At 33.9% G+C, this 21292-nt stretch overlaps 1 protein-coding gene across 2 annotated transcripts in view; it reads left to right on the top strand.

The window, feature by feature from the left end:
- adcyap1r1a (adenylate cyclase activating polypeptide 1a (pituitary) receptor type I) overlaps positions 1 to 16136 on the top strand; it is a 56409-nt gene extending 40273 nt beyond the window's left edge. Inside the window, exons 12-15 of one of the 2 annotated variants that reach the window (XM_030161229.1) lie at positions 1345 to 1428; positions 3803 to 3932; positions 8151 to 8192; positions 13508 to 16136. In XM_030161229.1, the coding sequence (XP_030017089.1) occupies positions 1345 to 1428; positions 3803 to 3932; positions 8151 to 8192; positions 13508 to 13711 (460 nt within the window). In that variant the 3' untranslated portion in view covers positions 13712 to 16136. The remainder of the gene's footprint in view (positions 1 to 1344; positions 1429 to 3802; positions 3933 to 8150; positions 8193 to 13507) is intronic. The other variant, XM_030161230.1, reaches the window with a different exon arrangement.
- Positions 16137 to 21292: the final 5156 nt, after the last annotated feature.

The raw sequence follows: 21292 nt of genomic DNA, 5'->3' as shown, positions 1-21292 counted from the left end.
ACATATGCACATTGAGAAGTAAATGTATGAGCCTGGTGTTGAGATTTTTTTTTTTTTTTTTTAATAAAAGACTGGGAAGCAAAAGGCTTAGCATAATGACCTAAAGCAGGGGTGTCAAACTCATTTTAGTTCCAGGGCCACATTCAGCCCAAATTGATCTCCAATGGGCCGGACCAGTAAAGCAATAGCATAATAACTTGTAAATAATGACGACCCCAAATTTTTCTCTTTCTTTTAGTGCAATCAAAATTAAATTGTGAAAATATGTACATTTACAAACTATCCAAACAAAAAATGATGTGAATAACCTGGAAAAAACTGAGATTTCTTGAGAAAAATAAGTGCAATTTTAACAATATTACACCTCAACTTACCATTTAAACATGCATATTATGGATTGGATCTACAAAGGCACAAAATATTTAATAACAGGAAATATAATGTTAAAATTTCACTTCCAAAATTTCAGGTTTTTCAGATTTTATTGTTAAAGGATAGCTTGTAAATGTTAATATTTTCATAATTTAATGTAAGTTTTTACACTAAAACAAAGAGAAAAATATGGAGTTGTCATCATTTGTAGATGTAATGTAATATGTTTTTCGCAATAAACTAAGAAAATTTGGAGTCATTATTTATAGGTTATCATACTATTATTTTAGTTGAGATCACATTGTCCTGGATGTGGAACCTGAACTAAAACGAGTTCGACATCCTTGATTGTTAATATCTGAAGTGTAATTTTTACAAATTCATCCTGTGGGCCAGATTGGAACCTTTGGCGGGCTGGTTTTGGCCCCCGGGCCGCATGTTTGACACCCCTGACCTAAAGTATTGTTAGTTTTGGTATTTTTGTGGGATTTGCTGACAGTACAAAACACATGAAATCATGCATTTCTTTGAACAGATATCCTGCTTATGTAATTTTATTACACACTGTTTCATTAAACTGACACTTACGAAAGCAACTTCTGCAGGACCTATGTGTGTATAGCACTGTAATGACATTTCATTTTAATCCCTACACCTATCATGTGTCCTAGACGCCTTTTTCCAGAGCTGGTTGGTTTGTGGTAGCTGTTCTCAGAAGGTTGGAGTCTCATTATGGAGTTGTACTGTAACCAGACATCACTCCTGTTCTGCTCACATAGCCTAGCATCTTGTGAGAGCCTGAAGATAATGCCATTCTCATCTGTTGCTCAAACCTGTGTGTGTGTGTGTATGTGTGTGTTTGTGTGTATGTGAGACCAAGTGTGAAGGTGTGTGTGCTGTGTGAGACTGTGTGTCTGTGTCCCTAAAGACGCTGTCTTTGTTGTGTTGTTGTGTTGTCTTTGTGCTGTGTAGCAGCTGTGCTCAGAAATGCTTCAGTGAGCCCACACAGGCTGTTCAGCATTCGTGCAGGATGTCAGAGTTATCCACCATCACACTGTAAGTGTGTGTGTGTTCACCCAGAGACACACGTTTGTGTGTCTGCTTGTGTTAACCGCATGTGTGTTAATGTGTGTTGGTGCGTGTGTAGTTACACCAAGGTTCTTTATTGTAACGTCTGGATTACATACCAGCACACACACACACACACACACACACACACACACACACACACACACACACATACACACAGATCTGTAAAGTCCCATAGGTATTAGATTCATTTTCTTATTTGTATTTTTATCTTTGGCAGAGATACACATCACAGATAATTACACCCACTAGTGTACAGTAGTGTAGTGGCTTCTGTCTACTCATTACAGGAACAGTTCAATATTTTGGGAAATATACCTTTTCTTGCTGACAGATAGGAAGATCAAAACCATTCATATTACTGTAGGTATAAAGCAGAATGACTCCATTAGCAGAGGACTGGAGACAGGGGCGCTGTCCAAAAGTGACAAATATCTGTCTGCTACCAACCAAATAAAACTGATTAACACTCTGGGCCAGATACGCAAGAGGACTGAGTGGCTTTTGTAGACACAAAACTGGTACAAATGATGAAAAAATATCATCTTAAATTCTCAAGCGCCTCCAAAGGCTTGAATTGGCCACAAGCTGCAACAGGAAGGAGATAGAGTCATCATGAAGTACTAGGGAGCATTTATACATATGTATTTATATAATGGCCCCTTATTCTATTATTGTCAGATTTAGATAGTTTGGAGTGTCATTCATTGTTGGAGCCTAGGTAGTAGATTGTATTACAGACATGAAATACTAATGACACAACAAATACAAAAGATGTAATTAAAAACAGAATGTGGTGATTTGCATCTCAATAACTCATACTTTATTCCAAACAGATGATGTAAATATATAAAATTTTTAGCCAGTTTATGAGAAAAATGAAATAAATTGTTGAGTGGTAACGGTGAGTTTGATGGGGTTTTTTGTAATTGAGGTTGTATATGAAACACTGAAGGTCTGGGGTTGTGAGGAGCTGTGTGGGTGAATGTCTCTGCTCATTAAAACCACATAAACTGAACCTGAAACACTAGAAGCAAAAGGGGGTGAAGTACACACAGGTGTGAGATTTTAACACAAAATCTTTTATAGATTTTCCTTAAGATGAGGCAGGCATATTCAATTCAGTTGAATGAGTATAAAATAGAAAAACAAGTGGTTTACTGGTGAGATAAAGGATCAAATGGTTTTGATCTTTTAGTCTAATGCTTGATTTCAGAAATGTTGAACTGGGGTTTGCTGAACTGCCACAGTGTCACTCATCTGTGTTTTGTCTCGTCTTGTCTCGTCTTGTGTTGTATTGTGTACTTCCATTTCTTTCTATCTGTATTGTACATTTTTGGCTGCATGATAGAATGCATAGGGTTTCCAGGGGCAACCATGATGTTAGAGTCAACCCTGAGTTTTGTTTTATATTTAAATATATAGTTGATATCACATGTAGTTGCAGTGGGTTTTTTTTTTTGGTTTTTTTTTGGTAAACTCCATATAAACAAGTGGTGCCAGGCACAACAAGCCCCGCCCCTCGCACATATTGTAGCTTATTTTGGCATCGATTCATCTGATGTCATCGAGTCTATGCGTGTGCTCATGTAGGCATAGACATAGACAGCATAGACATATTTCAGCCATTATAAGTAAATGGAAAAAATAAATAAATAAAAATTCATAAAAAATTTGAACTTTGATCTACTGTTCCCAAAATGTAATCACATCTATTCTGGGTCATTTGCAATCTATAAACCCAATTTGGTGTGAATTCAACCAATAGTTTTGCTGCTAACAAAGAAACAACGAAACAAACCAAACCAAAATCAACGGGGCAATAAAAGGAAATACAGATGTTTTTAGGGGACTAGTTTCTGTTGCGGACTTATACACATTTGATGTATTCTACTGAGTATGTACGGCAGCAGGTCAGTGTATGTAGGCCTGACTTATAATAGATTACAGTGCTCAAGGTTATTATGGAGGAAGATGTAACCCAGTGCAACAGTGTGACTCACTCAAAGGTTTTCAATAGGCCTGTGACAATATTTTTTATTTCTTTTTCTTTTTTTTTTGTCTTTTGAGTTAAAAAAAACAAAAACAAACAAAAAACAGAATACAAGCAGGCTTATCCTTTAACGCGACGCTTAAGACGTCAAAAACAAAAATGATAGAGCGTTAAGAAAAGAGTGTTCATTTAACTGGATGGTAGAAAATGTCACAGTGTTGCATCAGTGGCTTCATTCTTGCATCACGTTCAGCTAAAATGAGATGAAACACATTTACATTTGAATGAACAGATCTGACTTAACACTTAGATTTTATTAAACTGTGTGTTTTATGTATATGTTCACAGACGTCTGGCGCGCTCTACCCTCCTGTTGATCCCCCTTTTTGGCATCCACTACACTGTGTTCGCTTTCTCACCTGAAGATGTCAGCAAGAGGGAGAGACTTGTCTTTGAGCTGGGACTCGGATCCTTCCAGGTACCATCACTCAGCTCCTCAAACATCCTTTTTAACCCATAAATATCCAGTGCTACTTTTGCGGCAGTTCCCAAATAATTTTTTTCTCCCAATTTAACCTTTCTGAAGTGATTTAATCATCATTTATGATAATATTATAATATTATCATCTGTATTTTGTATTTCTTTAATAAAAATCTGGTATTTTCCCATATTAATTAATTAAATTGACATTGAATTTATGATAAGATTAATTGTGCAGCTCTGCTCTTTATTGTAGTAATCTGTAGTAATATCAGATACACGGAAAGCTGGTCAAGTAGCAACAATAATGATAATATCAATTTTCTACATATTTCTAAATTAAAAAATATACATATAATTGAACCCATAAAGACCCAGTGCTACTTTTGTGTCAGTTCCCAAATGAGTTTTTTCTCTCTATCTAACCTTTAAGTGATTTATTATAATATTATCCTCTGTATTTTGCATTTCCTCAATAAAAATCAGGTATTTTTCCATATTCAATTTACTGATCATGTAGGTGTTCATAAAAGCTCAGATTAAAGTTAATTGTCGTAATATCAGAAACAGAGAAAAATGAAGAAAAACTTATTTTTTCAGAAACTAAATCATTAATTGAACTTAAAACAAATGTCTCCATCCACTGTCATTGATCCAACTCCATGGGTTTTACTGGTGAATCAATGTTGTAGAAGATGACAGTGTTTCCATAGTAACTATGGACCCTCTGAACGTCCAAATGGGTCATATCTGATGACCGTGAAAAGATGAAAAACTGTATTTCATGCCAATTATTTACATAGATTGATAGGATTAGTGGATCAGAAGTTATTAAACATTGTATATCAGTAGATGATTTCGGTCACCAGTGGTTGTTTGGGTCTTTATGGGTTCAGTAAAGAAATACTATGACCCAATAGACAATCTTTCCAAGTTCTTAACCCATAAAAACCCAGTGCTACTTTTGTGGTAGTTCCCAAATTAATTTTTCTGTCTATTTAACCTTTCGTTAGGGATTTATCACAATTTATCATTATATTATCCTCTCCATTTTGCATATTTTCAGTAAAAATCAAGTTTTCCTATATTTATTTTACTGATCATGTACTTTAATCATCATGCTGTGATTACATATGAGGGTTATCATACCAAAAACAGAGACTTTTTCAGTAAAATATATCAATAATTGAACATAAGTCAAGTGTGTCCATTCACTGTCATTAATGAAACTCCATGGGTTTTACTGATGAATCAATGTTGTAGAAGATGACGGTGTTTCCACAGTAACTACTTAGCCTCTGAACGTCCAAATGGGTCATATCTAAGATGACAAACTCCATTTTATACCAGTTATTTACATGGATTGAAAGGATTAGTGGATCAACAGGTATTAAACATTTTAGAATTTAGAATGTTTCTCTCTGTGTAACCTTTCTTAAGTAATTTATCACCATTATAATATTATCCTCTGTTTTTGGCATTTTTCACTGTAAATCATGTATTTTCCTATATTTCATTTCCTATATTTGATTTAGATATTCTTGAAAACTCAGAGTTAATTCAAAGGTTATAATATCATAACAGAAAATCAGAAAAAAACTGAAAAAAAAAGTGAGCTTTGCAGCAAAGATATCATTAACTGAACATAAAACAAGTGTCTCCATCCACTGTCAATGGTCAAATTCCATGGGTTTTACTGGTGAATCAATGTTGTAGAAGATGACAGTGTTTCCACATTCAGTACGGAGCCTCTGAACGTCCAAATGGGTCATATCTGATGACCATGAAAAGATGACAAACTGCATTTTACACCAATTATTTACATGGATTGATTGGATTAGTGGCTCTGAGCTTTTTAAAAACATTTTTGATCAGTGGATGCTTTTCACTGGTGTATATTCGGGTCTTTATGGATTATTAGGTTAAAAAAATACAAATTCTCATATTGTAAACATGGTTATTGTTGTTAGTGAAAATGAGATGTGAAACTAAATCTAGCAGTAAAAAACCCTGAAAATGATTAAAAAAACAAAAAAAATAAATAAATAAAGGTACACTGAACACACATCACAAACTAAAATAAAATTAACCTGCTGTTAAAATCAGCTACATTTAGCACCTAAAGTTACTGGATTATGCACCTATAATAACCCTCACAAACCTAAACAACCCAAACCATCTATTGATCTCTAATGTTTAATAACTTTTGAACCTCTAATCCTATGAATACATGCAAATAATACATATAAAATGCAGTTTCTCAGCTTTTCAGAACTATCAGATATGATCCATTTGGATGTTCAGAGACTCCACAGTGAACCGTCCCAACAAACCCATGTAATCTGACAAATAACAGTAGTTGTAGAAGTTTGTTTTTATGTTTATTTCACCTTTACTTTGGTTGAAAACTCACTTTTGTTTCAGTTTTCTCCATTTTCATATAATGGCTCTTGAATTTACTTTAAGCTTTTATGAACAGCTACATGATCAATAAATGAAATACTGGAAAATACCTTAATTTCACTGAAAAATGCAGAAAATAAAATAATAAATCGTGATAAATCACTTAGGAAAGGTTAGAAATAGATGTAGAGAGTATTCATTTGGAATCACCACAAATCGATAATTCTTGGTCTGGAACTTCTGTAAATCAAGGCATTCTTCATAATACCTGAAAATACAAAACTAGTTCTAAATTAATAGGGACAAGATAGAAAGTAAAGTCAATTTCTCAAAATAAAACTAAAAATGAAGCTATTTATGCATTTGAAACTAAGAACCAAACTATAACATAATATATGGAATTAAGTGAACATTTCAAAACCAGTTGAAACCAATAAAATAATAATAAAGAAAATATACTCTATATATTATACATTTCTTACTCCTCTTCTTATACCTGAAGCTCTTATATTCAGTCTGTATATTTTAATATGCATAATCTAAATATTCCTTAGCTCCCTGCTGAAGCATTTTTATGCACAAATACACATATTTAGACCTAAGCAAGTAACAGGGTGAGAAAGCACAGTGCACTAATACTAATCATTCCATTTCTGTTTTTAAAAATAAATTTAGCAGGAACTATAATGGCTCAAATTGTAGGTCTAAGTAAGAACTTTAACATGCCATTAAGGAATAATAACCAAATATTTAATAAAAACCTGAATTTATCATCATTGACAAAGTAATGGAGTGAGGAAAATTATACAACAGTTATTCAAGGTTTGGAAAAAATGCCAAAAAGTGCAAATATTTGGCATAGCACACTTTTCTTAATATATGAGAGTACATTATGTCCAAAAATGAAACTGATATCATTTTTATTTTAGTTTTAAAAGACATTAATTTGTGGTAACGGAGTGAGAATCCAAAAAAGTAACAGAATGAGGTGTTTGTTTAGTGTGATGCATCATAATAATAATCAAAGATTTTATTAAGATATTGATAAAAATTATCAGTCTTTGGCAACATGTGTTTCATTACGATCTTTAATACACATTTTTCTACTGTTTTTATGATAAATAACATTCAAAATCATCATAGTATTTGATTATTATGAAATATAACATTAGACAGACATATATTTTTAACATATTTATTTACACATTGCTATTTACATTTTGAATTTATGCTGTATACATTAATTTACAACCTTTACTTAATTTACACTGTATTCTCATATATTTTCTTATATATCCAGGTGCAAATTAAATGAATACAGTTTTAGAAACTAGAGAAATATGTCTTTCATGCTGAGTAATCAAAAATATTGTTTTAGAGAAAAAAATAAATTGACCCTGATGTTCACTTTCACTTGGTCAGACCCATTTATGAACATATTTGTTTTAATCGACATCTAATGAACCCTATTTGAGACCCAACCATTCGTGTTAAATAAATGATCATATCAACACTGATCTCAGCTGATACGTCTAATATTTAGAAGTAGATAATGAGTACTTCCTCTTCTTATCCTGATTAGAAAAAATAATACATAGTTTACAGACGTCCTGGTGCTGAAGTCGATATATTTTTTATGTCTCTCAGAGCTGCAACATTTCATAAAGCATAAACTTTTCCTATGAGTATTATTTTTTTTCTTACTTACACACACTGTTTGATCCTTTTGATGTATCTGATAGTAATACAGTCATAAAAATGTACTTATTATAGAAAATTAAAACATGTTTTTGTGTTTTTGTGTCTCCTCAGGGCTTTGTTGTAGCTGTGCTCTACTGTTTCCTTAATGGAGAGGTAAGCTCTGATCTGTTCATAGACGTGTTCATTTTGTATTATTTTACTCTAAATGCTTTTCATTTGTGCAAATACACTTCTGTAATTACAGTAAAGGTCTGCATATTAGGGGTTGCAGGACTTTTCAAAAGGGAATTTTACCTGATGAAAGTTGAGTCATCTAATTACTGATAACGTCATGAAGAAAACCGCAGGAGAACGGACTGTATTAAACATAGGGATGTTAATATATTTAAGCTTTTATTCGTTAAAATGAGCAAGTACAACCAGAACACACAGCTTGGATGCTTAACCCTATAAAACCATTTGTATCATATTTGCTATGCTAGATTCTGACACCTTTATCATATCAACAACATCAATACTTTCCTTAAAAGCCTGTTGTATATGAACCAATACATGTTTTCTGCCCCCTGGTGGCTGTTATATTATATTGCTTCTGTCATTAAATCATCCAACACATGTTTTGTAGGAGCGTCTTTGGTAGTTTTCAAAAAGTCATTAATTTGGTTATCCGGGTTGAAAATTGAAACATTTTGGAAACTACTGAAATTATGTTAGACCCCATGTGGGGTTGCCTGGAATTCAAATGCCTGAAATTTCTTGTAATTGATAAAAAATAATAAAAAAAAAAAACTTACTAATAAAAAATATATGGTGAGTTGACAGCGATAATCCCAATCCATAAAAGACATGACAAACTTTGAAGCTGAAACTGAAGCACTGTGGTACTGTTTATCTTTCAAATGTTCATTGTGGTCAGTTTCAGATGCTGCAGCTCTTTCATAATTCATAGTTTCAGTTCTTGTTTGTTCAGTATTAATTGTCAGCCTTGTAAATCCAAACTGGACTGACTGTACATATCCTGACCAAGGAAAATCAAATTCTCCCTTTGTGCAGTAATCTGCACCTGGATTTACTGCCTCTGGCCATAATAACATACATTATATAGACTAAAATAATCTAAAATTAATGTTTATTTGCAACATAGAATAGCAAACTATTACAAGTTCAAAACAAATTAATTGTAGCAAAAAAAAAATATATATATATCTCCAGTTTGAATATCTGGGGTCACCAGAAAGTTGTGATGTTAAAATGGAGCCAAAACAGGTTGGAAACCACTACATTAGGCCATTCAAGGGAAATAAAAAAGGCTGTGAAAAGTTTTATGTAAAAAAAAACCTACCTGACATATTCTATATTTTCAAAATGTTACCAGTAAAAAAAAATGTTGATCTAAAGTTAACATTGCTGTGGGCAAAAAGTTGCCAAAAATGGCTAACGTATCAAATATGATACAAAAAATATATACTGAACAACAAAAGAAATGCAAGTATTTTTCGGTATTGGTTTATATGGGAGTTTTATTATGAATATTGGTTTCATATGAGATATTTATATCCAGCTGTGAAATTTACAGTGGCAGTACATTGAATTGTGTCCATGAGCACTGAGTTGACGGTCACGGAGATGGGCCAAGCGAATATGGCGATCCTGATTACGGGTGGTCACACGTGGTCTTCCGGATCTGGGCCTGTCCCGAGTGGTCCCTGTGTCACGGAATCGTGTCCTCAGCCTACTGATGGTGGACTCGTGCACTTGCAGACGTCTGGCAATGTTGCGAGCCGTTAAACCAGCATCAAGCATACCAATGGCGCGTTCTCTCAGATTATCGTTAAGGCGAGGCATCGTGGTAATGCAGTAACTTTTGAATCTTACCATTTCTTTTTATAGCCCCTGGATAAACAAAGGGAATTGCCACTCCCATTTGTTGCTCCCACTACCATATCACTCAAAACATACCGCACCTCCGATACTTTGTGCACGTGCTCAACACCACTCATGGTCGCGTTCACCTGCAAACACACGCTCCAATGGTTACAACTCACTTATTTTAATGTGTATCTCAGTTGACAACTCAACAGGACAGCTGAACTCTTGTCTAAATTAACGACCAAAACTTGTGTTTCTTTTGTTGTTCAGTATATAAACAAAATGATATGGCAAAAATGTTGGTTTGGATCATGTTAAAATGGCTAATAAACATTTTAATTCCAAAAAATGTGATTTTTGGGGCTAGTTTTTAATGGGTTAGGTGTTACAGACTTAAATCAGACTTGTGGTCCGATTGAAGCCTGAGGAGGAAGATGAAATCCATAGTTTCAGTCCGTAACCTCCTGTCTTACTCAAACACAGCCAAGGAAGTTTTGTGTAGTTTCGCCAAAAGGGAAATCTGCCCTGGTTTCAAGCCCAAAGCTGCAGCAGGTTCTCTATGATGGGAGTGTGTGGTGTTAATAAGTAATCACAGAGCTTTTGGCTGCACCGCATAGGGGTGCACCCCCCCCCCCCCCCCCCCCCCCGGTGAATATTTCCATCACACAGTGTCCAGGTTGTCATTCTCCTTCCTTCCTCTATTCCTTTATGTACCATTTTGTTTTGTTGGTATTTATTCTTTTCAGTACCATAATGTGCTTCCTCGCACAAATTCCACCAAAACAACTTCTTTCCTGCCACCATTTTGTAAATCATTAGCCCAATAGCATCATTGCCTGTTTCATACACTGTATGGACAAAAGTATTGGGACATGTTAACTTCAGGTATTTCTTTTATAATAGGGGTCTGGGATACAAAACAATAATGATAAATGTTATAATGTCCTCTTTTTGCATTTTTCAGTGAAAATCAGGTATTTTTATGCTTAATTCACTGATCACTGACTGAAATGTTCATAAAAACTCAAATTAAAATTGAGGGTTATTATATTAGAAATGGAGAAAACTGAAGCAAAAATGTGCTTTTCAGCAAAGATATTAAAAACTGATTACAAAAACAACTGTGTCCATCCACTGTCATTGATCCAACTCCATGGGTTTTACTGGTGAATCAATGCTGTAGAAGATGACGGTGTTTCCACGGTAACTACGGAGCCTGTGAACGTCCAAATGGGTCATATCTGATGACCATAAAAAGACTGAAGACCAGAAAAAGTACTTTTATGACAATTATTTCCATATACTGATTGGGTTAGTGCAGAATTGGTGCACTAATTTGTGCAGAATTTAGAATTTTTCTCTCTATTAAACCTTTCTTAAGTAATTTATCTCCATTTATTATAATATTATCCTCTGTATTTTGCATTTTCACTGTAAATCACATATTTTCCTATATTTGATTTAGATATTCATGAAAACTCAGAGTTAATTCAAAGGTATTTATATCATAACAGAAAAAACTGAAGAAAAAGTGAGCAATTATTTACATGTATTGAAAGGATTAGTGGATCGGCAGGTAATAAACATTTTAGATTTAAGAAGATTTTTTAGATTTAAGAAGTTTTCTCTCTATTAAACCTTTCTTAAGTAATTTATCACCATTTATTATAATATTATCCTCTGTATTTATCATTTTTCACTGTAAATCATCATTTTCCTGTATTTCATTTCCTATATTTGATTTAGATATTCATGAAAACTCAGAGTTAATTCAAAGGTTATTATATCATAACAGAAACAAATGACGAAAAAGTGATCAATTATTTATATGTACTGATAGGATAAGAGGAGCAACAGGTAATAAACATTTTAGAATTTAGAATTTTTCTCTCTTTTTAACCATTCTTAAGTAATTTGTCACCATTTATTATAATATTATCCTCTGTATTTTGCATTTTTCACTGTAAATCATGTATTTTCCTATATTTGATTTAGATATTCATGAAAACTCAGAGTTAATTCAAAGGTTTTTATATCATAACAGAAAAAACTGAAGAAAAAGTGATCAATTATTTATATGTATTAATAGGATTAGTGGATCAACAGATACTAAACATTTTAGAATTTAGAATTTTTTTCTCTCTATTAAACCTTTCTTAAGTAATTTATCTCCATTTATTATAATATTATCCTCTGTATTTTGCATTTTTCACTGTAAATCATGTATTTTCCGATATTTGATTTAGATATTCATGAAAACTCAGAGTAAATTCAAAGTTTATTATATCATAACAGAAAAAAGGACGAAAAAGTAGGCAATTATTTACATGTATTGAAAGGATTAGTGGATCGGCAGGTAATAAACATTTTAGATTTAAGAAGATTTTTTAGATTTAAGAAGTTTTCTCTCTATTAAACCTTTCTTAAGTAATTTATCACCATTTATTATAATATTATCCTCTGTATTTATCATTTTTCACTGTAAATCATCATTTTTCCCGTATTTCATTTCCTATATTTGATTTAGATATTCATGAAAACTCAGAGTTAATTCAAAGGTTATTATATCATAACAGAAACAAATGACGAAAAAGTGATCAATTATTTATATGTATTGATAGGATTAGTGAAGCAACAGGTACTAAACATTTTAGAATTTTGAATTTTTCTCTCTATTTAACCATTCTTAAGTAATTTATCACCATTTATTATAGTATTATCCTCTGTATTTTGCATTTTCCCCCTGTAAATCATGTATTTTCCTATATTTGATTTAGATATTCATGAAAACTCAGTTAATTCAAAGGTTATTATATCATAAAAGAAAAAACTGAAGAAAAAGGGATCAATTATTTACATGTATTAATAGGATTAGTGGATCAACAGATACTAAACATTTTAGAATTTAGAATTTTTTTCTCTCTATTAAACCTTTCTTAAGTAATTTATCACCATTAATTATAATATTATCCTCTGTATTTTGCATTTTTCACTGTAATCATGTATTTTCCTATATTTGATTTAGATATTCATGAAACTCAGAGTTAATTCAAAGGTTATTATATCATAACAGAAAAAAATGACGAAAAAGTAGGCAATTATTTACATGTATTGATAGGATTAGTGGATCAGCAGGTAATAAACATTTTAGAATTTAGAATTTTTCTCTCTTTATAACCATTCTTAAGTAATTTATCACCATTTATTATTATATTATCCTCTGTATTTTCCATTTTTCACCATATTTTCCTATATTTAGTTTCCTATATTTGATTTAGATATTCATGAAAGCTCAGAGTAAATTCAAAGTTTATTATATCATAACAGAAAAAACTGAAGAAAAAGTCTTGATAGGAATAATGGATCAACAGGTATTAAACATTTTAGATCAGTAGATTTTTTTCGTAAACGGTTGCTGTTTGGGTCTTTATGGGTTAAAGCGTCACTGCAGAACAGTAAATGTGACTAGTCTGTGCAACTCCTACTGCAGATCCAGATATTTTTTGATCTTTATACTGATTATAACACTAGACACTCTTCACGGAGCCGGTGCAGCTTAAAGTACATTAAAAATGACCTTGTGAAGTTTCTCCCTGAAGGTGCAGTCGGAGATCAAGAGGAAATGGCGCAGCTGGACGGTGAACCGGTACTTTGCTGTGGACCTGAAGCAGCAGCGGCACCCTTCGTTGGCCAGCAGTGGAGTGAACGGCGGGACTCAGCTGTCCATCCTGAGCAAGAGCAGCTCCCAGATCCGCATGTCCAGCCCTCTGGCGGAGAACGCCAACATCAGCCTCCCCACCTGAGCGTCTGATTGGCCAGGGTCATCCTTAAGGTGCCGTTCCTCCGACATGTAGACCAACCAGAACAGACCAAAGTGGCCCCTCAAAAACTCTTATGTTTTCTAGTTTGACCCTTGGAAAATGAGGAATTTATAAAGCAACGACTACAGATCACAGTATATTTATTAAAGGTGCATTTTTTTTTTTTTCCATTTGACTATTATAAGTTCTTGATTCTTTAGGTTACGATCGAAAATTCACGAAGCACTTAAATTTTTTAGGGGCTACCCAGATTCAACATTTACAATAGAGATAACAAAGATTATGATTATTTAGCATTTTCATTGTTTCATTGACGAATAATTGTCGCTGCCAAAACGAAGCAGCACTGAAAGCTGTAAAAACAAAGCAAAAGTAAGGGGTCACATTGGCTGTTGTAAAGTAAATGTGCTTCAAGTGCCATGCGGGGTTTTTGCTTGACTGGATCTGATCTTTTAACAGTCCAAAGTGAAATACAACCAAACATTCGCCTTGCTTGTACAAATGCTCATTGTTGAGATGTTTTATCTTCAATTTGACATTTTTTCTACAATCAGCCGTAAGTACAAAGTATGTCAAAAGATTTATGAAAACAAAAAGAAAAAAAGAACTCATGGACTTTGTATATAGTTACTTTTGGTGTGTAGATCAGAGTTTCTGTCTTTAATTCCAGATTTTTTTTTTTTTTTTTTTTTTTTTTTTGCATAACGCAGTATTGTAATGACTTTTTCCAAATGAAAAAGAAAAGGAACTGGAGCCCAAATCTGTAGACTTCATCCCATAACCTGAGGACCCAGAGTATCCTGCCCGCTCTATTCTGAACTACTTGTTTGTATAAAAACTGAAAAAAAAATCATTCAGTATTTTTAACATCCTAGTGCCAATCATATTGCCAATATGAAGATGTTACAGCACATGAATATGAATTTTTATTTACAAGACTCTTTTTCCTCACAATGAAAGTCAGACTGGAGAGTAACGTTCTCTAATAAATGCCCTGACTTTATATGCTTTAAAACGCAGAATAAAAAGCATATATTCTATTTTGCTCGAATTCTTCTGAACACGTTTTACAATGAACCATATTCTAGACTCATATCCCAAAGTGCCTAGTCCATCACAAACACCTGTCATTTTACATTTTTATTTACAACAAACCAACATAACATGATAGTAACGGTCATTTCAGTTCAAGAATGTACAGAATAGTGTGTTTTATTGTGGATGATTTTTGTGCTTAAAAAGTGAAAAGAAAGAAAAAAAACAGGAAAATAGCTTGCTCATGTACATTTTTTCAATGCTTTTTGTAACTTTTATGTGAAAAGAACAGCTGTGTTTTATTTTTTTTCTTCCTTTACTGTTTTATTTACAATATGTCTGAACAGGCTGGAGTCATTTCTCTACGTAACTGCTTCTCTGTTTTCGACTTTTACTTGTAATTACTCCAGTAAATTGCAAACCCATTTGAGCGGGAGCGCTTCAACGTCAAACACATTAAGGCATCAGAACGGAAAAAGGCGTCGTAGCAGCTGACACAAAGCGCTTTAATGTGACAGCTTTTGACAATCGTAAAGTGTTGCCAGTACTTTTATTTTTCCTCCCCTCTTTTCATTTTCTATTTTATTTGTGTCTCTTTGAAGGAAACACGCTAAACAAACATCAGATGTCCAGGTGGTGGAATCATTTAGTGAGATGAAATGTGAAATGATATGTACAGGAAGCTTTATTCATATACTTATTTATTTTTTTTCTACTCTCATCCAGAATGTAGTGTATTTAAATAATGAAGTGATAAGGATGTATATTTATTTTCCATAAGCCAGTGCCATGTGAAATGACTCATATAATGTACATATGCTTTTACCTGTAAAATGAATATTTGTATGACTGATGTATGATTTCATTACATTGATAAATGTTGCTTTTTTGGTCTAAGTGCCATATATGTCGTGCCACAAGCGGTGACAGTAGGAGATGTGTGGCACTATGTGTCATTTCTAACTGTAATTGAAGAACTGTCCAAAGCTGCCAAGAACATTGTGACAGATTATACCTATACATATATATATCCAAAAAAAAAAAAAAAATGCAACATGAAGCTGAAAACCACACTACTGAAATTCAACGCCTTGGACAAAAAAGATAGGATTGAAAAAATAAATATAAATAAAAAGACCACTTATAATTAGAGCCGGATGTACAAAGATATTTTATTCCATTGAGAAGGTTTTACATAGGTGTTAACCAACCAACGATAAAACACAAAAAGTGTGTATGAGTGCGTAAAAAAAACCCACTCTGCTGCTGCTTACGTGTTCTATCACCAGCCGTCACTCTGAGTCCGATTGAGGCTCAGATGGAAACGACCATGTGTCAAAGCTGTTAGTGTCTGTGAAAAAAAAAAAAAAACTATAAGTGGAAATACTCCTCACCTGAACATGTCTGTGTTGTATATTTGTCGACCACTAGATGGCAGCCAAGTGCTAGAATGAATCACAGAAGGCCTCCGTGTGGGCTGCAAAGGGTTAAACTGACATGTGTTTTTTTTTCTTTTTGATGCATTTTGATGCTACATGGTTGACAATGACCATTATTTTTGTGACTTTTACATGAATCATCAAAGACATGTAATAGATTATTTAAAATAGGTGTGATGTGCAATACTCAAAACTATAAAAAGTAACTGATTTTTTTTTTTTTTTTTTTTTTTTTTTTTTGTTAGTGCCCACATTTTAGTCCTAATCTTTCCTTTCTTCTTGCTGTTGTTGAAAACAAACTGTGAACTTGATGATTTGGGGTCACTGCTGAGCACTATAATGAGTTTTTTGGGGTTTTTTTTGGCCATTATGTTTATTTATTTCTTTAAAAATCCTTTTACGGTTAGTTCAACATTACACTAATCTTTATATATGTGTCAAGGCGGTGCTCTTGGCATATTTTCTGTATTGTAACTATGCTGTGTGTGGCATATCTTTGTGTTTTCAAAGCCTTTTTCTTTGGCGGTCGTGCCTGCCGAGCCTGTGTTAATCGAGTGTGTGCGACTTCTACTGATTGCCAATTGAATCTTGAATGTACCGTTGTTGCTCAGCTTCTCATAAATGTTGCCTGCTATAAATTGCCATGGTGTACAAATGATGTCTTCTCTTGATCATATATACAGTACACTGTATATGTATATTTTTGGCACACAGGTGGACCTCTTTAAAGAAAAAAACTGTAATGTTTGTGACCGTGTTTTGTACATTTACGTACCTGCTTTCGGAGTGTTCAATTGCATCTCTGTGAAGAGACATGTCAGTACTTCAGTGTGTACGTGTGTGTGATTGTGTGTGAATGTTGGGGAGAATGTGTTCTGTACGCACATGTATGTAAAGGCAAGCGTTCATGAAGATATAGGTATCTGAAATGGAAAAAAAACAAAAAACAAAAGTATAAACCCTCATCTAACTTTTGTTCTAGCTGTGACGGTGTGTCATGTGTACCATGCGTTTTCGTGTCCAACTTTCATGTCCAGGTTGTGTAAATTTGACTGCAAAATAAACCTAAATGTGGTAAGTTGTTGAACATTGTGAAGACTTATTTCAACCGTTCTTTGCACAAACAACACCTTTTATCCAGGTTGAGTAAATGCAGTCATTAATCAAACTATACATACAAAACATTTACAAGTTTTCTGTCATGCCCCACTCCTCCACCTCACTCCTACTTACCTCTAAATATACTTCCATGACATACAATACAGTGAGCACAGTGTTAAGATTTACACGTTTCTGGATCAAACACAAACATTTAGTTCATCACTGTTCTGGGATGGGAAATAAAGTGCAACATCAACTCATATTGTGTGTAATAACCACAGATGTGTCACACCGCTGTGACTGAAACTGTTGACTTAGACAGGACTCCCCACAGTGCTGTTTGGTTTGAGGTATGCACAAACACTCCTCACAATGTTGTGTTTTTTTTTGTTTTTTTTTCACCTTTTTGGTTGCAGTATTCAAGATTTAGAAAATAATTCAAAGGCATCATGTGACTATACATCAACGCGACAATGTACAGTCACGGAAAAAATTATTAGACCATCAAAAGTCATCAAAAACAATGGTTATGCAATCAAATACTAACTCCTGTGTGTATCATGTGACTAAAACAGACAGAAAAGAAAACATGGAATGCCTAAAAGCACTGTTTTTGACAGTACAATGCCATAGATATTGATATAAGAACTAAAGTTATTTTAGTTATTATCAAGAAAACATGGAAAATGACTAGATATCAGCTCTGAAATTCAACTACTATGAGCTATTTTTACCTCCGCCAAGGAGGTTATGTTTTTGCCAGGGTTTGTTTGTTTGTTTGTTTGTCTGTCTGTCTGTTTGTCTGTCCGTTAGTGTGCAACATAACTCAAAAAGTTATGGACAGATTTTGATGAAATTTTCAGGGTTTGTTGGAAATGGGATAAGGAAGAAATGATTAAATTTTGGTGGTGATCGGGGGTGGGGGGGCCTACGGGGGGGGGGGGGGGGGGGGGGGGGGGGGGGGGGGGGGGGCATTTCCAGCAAACCCTGAAAATTTAATCAAAATCTGTCCATAACTTTTTGAGTTATGTTGCACACTAACGGACAGACAGACAGACAAACAAACAAACAAACAAACCCTGGCAAAAACATAACCTCCTTGGCGTGGGGGGGGCCCACAGGGGGGCCCACTGATCAGCCATGGCGGAGGTCTGCGCTCTCCGAGTGCTTCTAGTTGTTGTTATAATTATATTTCTCCAAATAAATGTAACTTTAGTTGTACCAGGCATTAACCCTTTCATGCATAGAGGTCACTACAGTGAACAGCTATTTAAAGCTGTTCTCTTGTGTATTCATGGATTTTATTGTTTTAGTTCCGTATCAGCTATGCATCATCCTATACACTGCAATTCATACTATTACTGTAACTTTGCTGTTCTTGATAAATCTGATCTACAGTAACATGTTTGAGTGTAAATCAGTTGCTTGTTATTGTTATTAGACTGTAATTAGCCATTTTTCTCAAACAAAAAAGTTTTTTTTTTGCATATTATCTCCATAAAGTGAGTAATAACTAATATTAGAGTATGTTAAAATGTGACAAAACACCAGATTAGCAGCATTAAAAAATATATTTCATAGTTTTCACACAGTATATCAGTAAATACATGTTTCTTTGCTTCAAAAATGAAATGCAAGCTGTCCAGCTGAGTGGATATTTTTGCAACTCCATGAAAAATAGGTTCATAAAAAATTTTCAATTGCATTGTTTTTTTCATGCCTAAAGAGGAATAAAAATCAGGAAAAATATCTTGATTAGGGTCAAAAAACGGTATTCAAAATCTCTCTGACGGGACATTTTAGAGACAATTTTACCCACTTTTATTTTTTAAATTCATTTTTGCTTTAGTTGGACCATGAGGGATTATCCAAAACAAGGAGCTACTTTATATTGAAATAAATGTTGGAATGGCAATCAATTAAAGTTCGCTCTCTGACGGGATGTTACTGTGTTTTAAAGTTCTCATAATTCATGCATGAAAGGGTTAAAATGAACAAGAAATTGAAGAAAACAAGGGGTGGTCTAATAATTTTTTCCGCAACTGTATAAATAAGATTAAATACACTCAATGGTTTGATAGAACCTAAATTTTAAGATATAATTGCAATGCATTTGTGCTATAAATGTGGACTCAGAATAGATTAATTATAAGAATTATGCACAGGACAGTGAAAAAAAGTCACCTGGATGTAACTCAGCAAATAGTTCAGATCCTTCCATTGGATATTTAAAGCAGTGATGAATATGTTCCAGCTTCAAGAGGGTCTTAAACTGTAATTGATGCAGTGAGGAGCTTCTAATCCTTTTAAACAACCATCAGTTTGATAGAGAGAATAAAGATTGGTCTGATGAGTCCAGATCAAGGTTATAATAGGTTTGGATTTTTCATTCTAGTTTAGTTTTATTTAGTTTTGACTTTTTTCTCTAATTCAGTTAGTTTTAATTAGTTTTTAGAGCAGGTTTGCTAGTTTTTATTAGTTTCTGTTATTTTCTAAATGCTTAGTTTGAGGTTTTTTTTATATCTTTTCTCTTCTTCTCCGTCGTATTCAAATAAATCCCAGACAGGACTCTGCTGCTTTCTCCCAACTTTAGTCTCCATGTTTCCAGGTAGAGTGGGGACCAGAAGACAACTGGAAACCACAAGTGACGAGAAGTGACGGACTGTGAAGTGTTGGATGGTACCAGCAGATAAAATTGCTTGAGGGAAATAAATCGCTTTTGTATCAATCTGACATTGACGAAGACGAAAACTGAGGGAATTTTATCCATAATTTTTATGCGTTTTAGTTAGTTTTGTAAACACACAATACAGTTTCAGTTAGTTATCGGGGTTTTTTTTTCTTTTAATTATAGTTTTTATTTATTTCAGTTAACGAAAATGTTTTTACAATTCTAGTTTTTGTCATTTCGTTTTTGTTAACGATAATAACCTTGGTCCAGATTGACCCTGTTCCACAGTGATGGATGCATCAGGGTGAGAAAAGAGGAGGATGAAGTGATTACCCATCATGCCTAGTGCCTACAGTACAAGCCTGTGGGGGCAGTGTGGATTCAGTTGGTCTGGTCTTGGTTCAGTATTATTTAGGGATGTCCGATAATATCGGCCCACCGATATTATCGGCCCTATATTGGCATAAAAATGTAATATCAGTGAATATCGTTATCATTTTTTTTGCCTGTCATTAAAACCGATAAAATAATGCCTTGATTTTGCTGGCATTTACCGACACGTAAATGAAGCATTGTTTGTAGCTGAAAGAAATGTGCAGTTTTCAGAATTGTACAGTAGAGATGCCACACTGTAATAGACTCATGGAGGGAGGGAGGGAAAATAAATAAATATGGCATTTTTTCCACAACTTAAGTTGAAGTATGTATTCTTTGCACAGACAGTGTTTACATTTTGAAAGCCTTGTTGCATTTGAGAATACATCCAATGGGGCATCACAATAAAATTAGGCATGATGTGTTAATTCCATGACAGGAGATATGTGATGTTACCTAAAATTAGTTTAATATCCCACATATATCAGCAGCGGTACCGGTAGATATCAGAATCGGAAATTAAGCGTTGGACAATATCGGCATATCGGTTTTTGGCAAAAAAGCCAATATCGGACATCCCTAGTATTATTACGTGTCCATAAAATGAGGTCAGCTGAACCTGAATATACTGAATGACCAGGTCTGAACATCAGTGGAGTTTTTTTTTCCTTCCAAGATTCATCAGGATCAAACTGTTAAAGATAAGACATCATTCACACACATGGATTAGACACCACAGAGCTCAGACCTGAAAACTGTTGAAAATCGGTTTGAGAAACTTTATACAGCGCCCAGACTCTGCCATCATCAATATATTGTGAGAAAAATAATGCAACTCTGGATGGAAATAAACATTATGACACTACACAAGCTCTTTGAAACACTGCCCAAGCAAATGCAAACGCCATAATCAAAGCTAAAAGTGGTCCAATATACAGTCGC

The sequence above is a fragment of the Sphaeramia orbicularis genome, chromosome 17 (assembly GCF_902148855.1).
Source record: "Sphaeramia orbicularis chromosome 17, fSphaOr1.1, whole genome shotgun sequence".
Lineage (NCBI taxonomy): Eukaryota > Metazoa > Chordata > Actinopteri > Kurtiformes > Apogonidae > Sphaeramia > Sphaeramia orbicularis.
This window is presented reverse-complemented; position numbering and strand designations above follow the sequence as displayed.